This window comes from Wasmannia auropunctata, unplaced genomic scaffold (genome assembly GCF_000956235.1).
Source record: "Wasmannia auropunctata unplaced genomic scaffold, wasmannia.A_1.0 LD334373.1, whole genome shotgun sequence".
NCBI classification, from domain to species: Eukaryota; Metazoa; Arthropoda; class Insecta; order Hymenoptera; family Formicidae; genus Wasmannia; species Wasmannia auropunctata.
Genome location: NW_012028517.1, coordinates 1,453 through 4,773, shown reverse-complemented (window position 1 = coordinate 4,773; position 3,321 = coordinate 1,453). Strand labels below are relative to the sequence as shown.

Below are 3,321 nucleotides of genomic sequence, written 5' to 3'. Positions count from 1 at the left end.
ATTTTTTTTACGCATGTTCTTGATTAAATTTATTCCTTAAACGGGGTCATTCCATTTCAACTTTCGGGATCGCGACTCGGTGAATTATTACAAGAAAAACTCGTCTACCACAGTAGACTCGACTCAAAAGCGGGAATAGTGTTCGAGCCGGATTTTCCGAGTGATTCTGAGGATTTCCACGAGATTCGGAGCAAAGCGGAGCAAACTCGGAGTAAAGCGGAGCAGATTCGGAGCAGGGCGGAGCAGACTCGGAGCAAAACGGAGCGGATTCGGAGCGAAGCGGAGCAGAACGGCACGAGTTCGAGCCATTGAAGGATTGAAACCATCGACAGAGAAGATACCATAACAGAATAACGTCCACGGGAACGAGAGAGAGCGGAGCATTATTAGAGCGAGAGACCGGGGTGGAGCAGTGAAGAAGCGCGATTCGAGCATAAATCGTAATATGGTACAGTCGAAACGATATGCTTAAGTAACGGTTATAATATTATATACGAGCCGTTGGAATTTGAATATGGCCGAGGATCTTAGTACGTTGCGGTGAGACGGAGATCGGTAGTGAAAGGTCAACTAACACGTATTTACACTTATGTTGTCTTTCTACCGTTAATTGTTCCTGATGTTATAGAATGTCAGGCCAGATTGCAAAAATTACATGATTTGTGGCACGATTTTGAAATCAATCAGGGACGGATCGAAGACCTTGAAGTAAGCGAAGTACAAACTCAGGAACGAGAGGCATTCGAGAACGGTTATTATCGAACCGTCTCAGAACTAAGGAGACGAATAGAGCCGAGACAGGACAGACCGGCGGACGACGAAGCACGCGCTAGAACACCGAGCGAAATAACGAATGACGACGCGGATTGAAAGTAGAGTTAAATTACCGACATTAGAATTACTGAAATTTGATGGAAAGCATGCTCAATGGCTGCAATTTCGAGACACCTTTTAGGCACTGATAGGTAACAATGTTACCTTAGAAAAGATACAGAAATTTCATTACTTGAAATCGTGTTTGCAAGGCGATGCGGCTCATGTTTTGCAGTCATTAGAGACATCCGCGGATAACTATGCCATAGCCTGGACCCTTTTAAAACAACGTTTCGAAAATAAAAAACTGTTAATACAACAGCACATACAAGCCCTATTTAGCATGAGTTCCATTCTAAAAGAATCTGCGACACAATTACGTAAGCTAGTAGATGATACACAAAAACACATTCGAGTGTTGAAAACGTTAGGCGAACCTGTCGAAAACTGGAACAGCCTCATAATCCACATAATCGTTTCGCGAGTGGATGCGAATACTAAGCGGGAGTGGGAGACGGAAACTGTAAAAAAGGAGGCACCCACATTACAGGAACTATTAGAATTTTTATCTCAGTGGTGTGTAGTACTCGAGTCACTGCAATCGAACAGGTATCTAGGAAATAAACCAGCATTGCCTTCCTCGACGCGAAGAGGAGAAAATCACGTAGGCGCGCATGCTAGTCAGTTTGTTGATAAGAAATGTCCTCTGTGTCAGGGTCATCACGAGATATACAGTTGTAAGAATTTTAAGGACATGACGGTGCAGTCCAGAATAAACGAAGTAAGGAGTCACCGGTTGTGCTTTAACTGTTTGCGAAAGAATCACATGGCGGATAGGTGCATGGCGGGCGGGTGCAAGCAATGCGGCAGAAAACACAATACATGATTGCATGACGATAGCAAAATACAAGGAGCGTTCGATGGATGGATTCGAAACAAGAGGAAACAAGTTCACGAGGCTTAGCTTCTAAGTCAATAATAGAAGAAAACAATAACAATAATAACAGAAGTCAGAGAATAGAACAAAAACAGTACTCAGTGAACTCGTCAACCTTGAAATTTAATAATCAGGTATTGGTTGCAACCGCCTCTGTAAAGGTATACGATCGACTTGGCCGCGAACACATATGCCGAGCGTTTTTAGATGCAGGATCACAAGTAAACATAATGTCGAGACCTGTGTGAGCGCTTGCAGTTGAATGAGCGGGGGATAGACGTATCGTTGTCGGGCGTAGGCGGAGGTGTAGCGGACGCGAACGGAGTAGTCAACACGACAATATCTTCCGCGATTAACGAGTTTAAAATAAAATTGCGGTTCCTCGTAATGGATCACATAACGGAGAGAATGCCTTCACAAAGAATAAATATAGCGACATTAAACATTCCAAGGAATATAAGGTTATCCGACCGACAGTTCGGCGATCCGGGCGAAATAGATATATTGTTAGGAGGAGGAGTATTCTGGGATTTGTTGTGTGTCGGACAAATCAAGTTGGGCAGGGGCTTGCCGATTTTGCAGAAAACAAAGTTTGGATGGATCGTGGCAGAAGGCTCACCCATCATCGATAGCCAATCAAACGGAAAGAGTACGGCGCTCTGTACGATAATCAGAGATACAGAGTTATTACAACAAATCGAACGTTTCTGGACTGTGGAGGAAGGGCCGTCGCAGATAATTAAGGCGAAGTTAACGAGAGAGGAATTGTTATGGGAAGAAGAATTTCGGGATACGCATTATCGTATGGCCAACGGGAGATTTGTGGTGCGCCTTCCCTGCCGAGAGGAACTCGATTGTTTGGGAGATTCACGAGAATTTGCATTGAAGCGACTACATTCGATATTACGAAGATTAGATCGAGACCCGGAATTAAAAACTCAATACACACAGGAATATTTAAAATCAGGACATATGTCAAAGGTGCACAGAAACGCGGAATTCACAGATGAAATAGCTTATTATTTGCCACATCACGCCGTTGTGAAAGAAGAAAGAACAACTACAAAGTTAAGAGTAGTCTTTGACGTATTCTGTAAGACGACCACCGGCAAATCGCTGAATGATATTCTAACAATAAGAGTCGGTCCGACTATACAATCAGAATTATTTGAAATTATCTTGCGTTTTAGACAACATCAATATGTACTCACAGGAGATATTGAGCAAATGTATAGGCAGATTTACGTAGACCCGAAACAACGGAATTTACAGCGGGTTTTGTGGAAAAACGATTCGACTTCACAAATTGAGGAGTTCGTATTAAACACCGTGACGTTTGGAGTCGCATCGGCTTCATTCTTAGCGGTAACATCAGATAGCACACGAGTCACGACTGGAGAACCCAAAAATAAGCAAAATAATATTAAGAGATTTTTATATGGACGACATGACAACAGGAACAGATAACATAGAAGAACTGATAGGGATCAAGGAAGGCGTGAGTAAAGTCTTGCGAGCTGGCGGATTTCCAATGCATAAATGGAAATCAAATTCGACAAAAATTACGTGTG

At 43.0% G+C, this 3,321-nt stretch overlaps 1 protein-coding gene across 1 annotated transcript; it reads left to right on the top strand.

The window, feature by feature from the left end:
- The first annotated feature begins 1,156 nt into the window (after positions 1-1,156).
- Positions 1,157-3,217, top strand: LOC105458736. Its single transcript, XM_011704257.1, has 3 exons — positions 1,157-1,594; positions 1,714-1,911; positions 2,009-3,217. The coding sequence occupies exons 1-3, from the start codon at positions 1,157-1,159 to the stop codon at positions 3,215-3,217; spliced, it is 1,845 nt and encodes a 614-aa protein (XP_011702559.1).
- Positions 3,218-3,321: the final 104 nt, after the last annotated feature.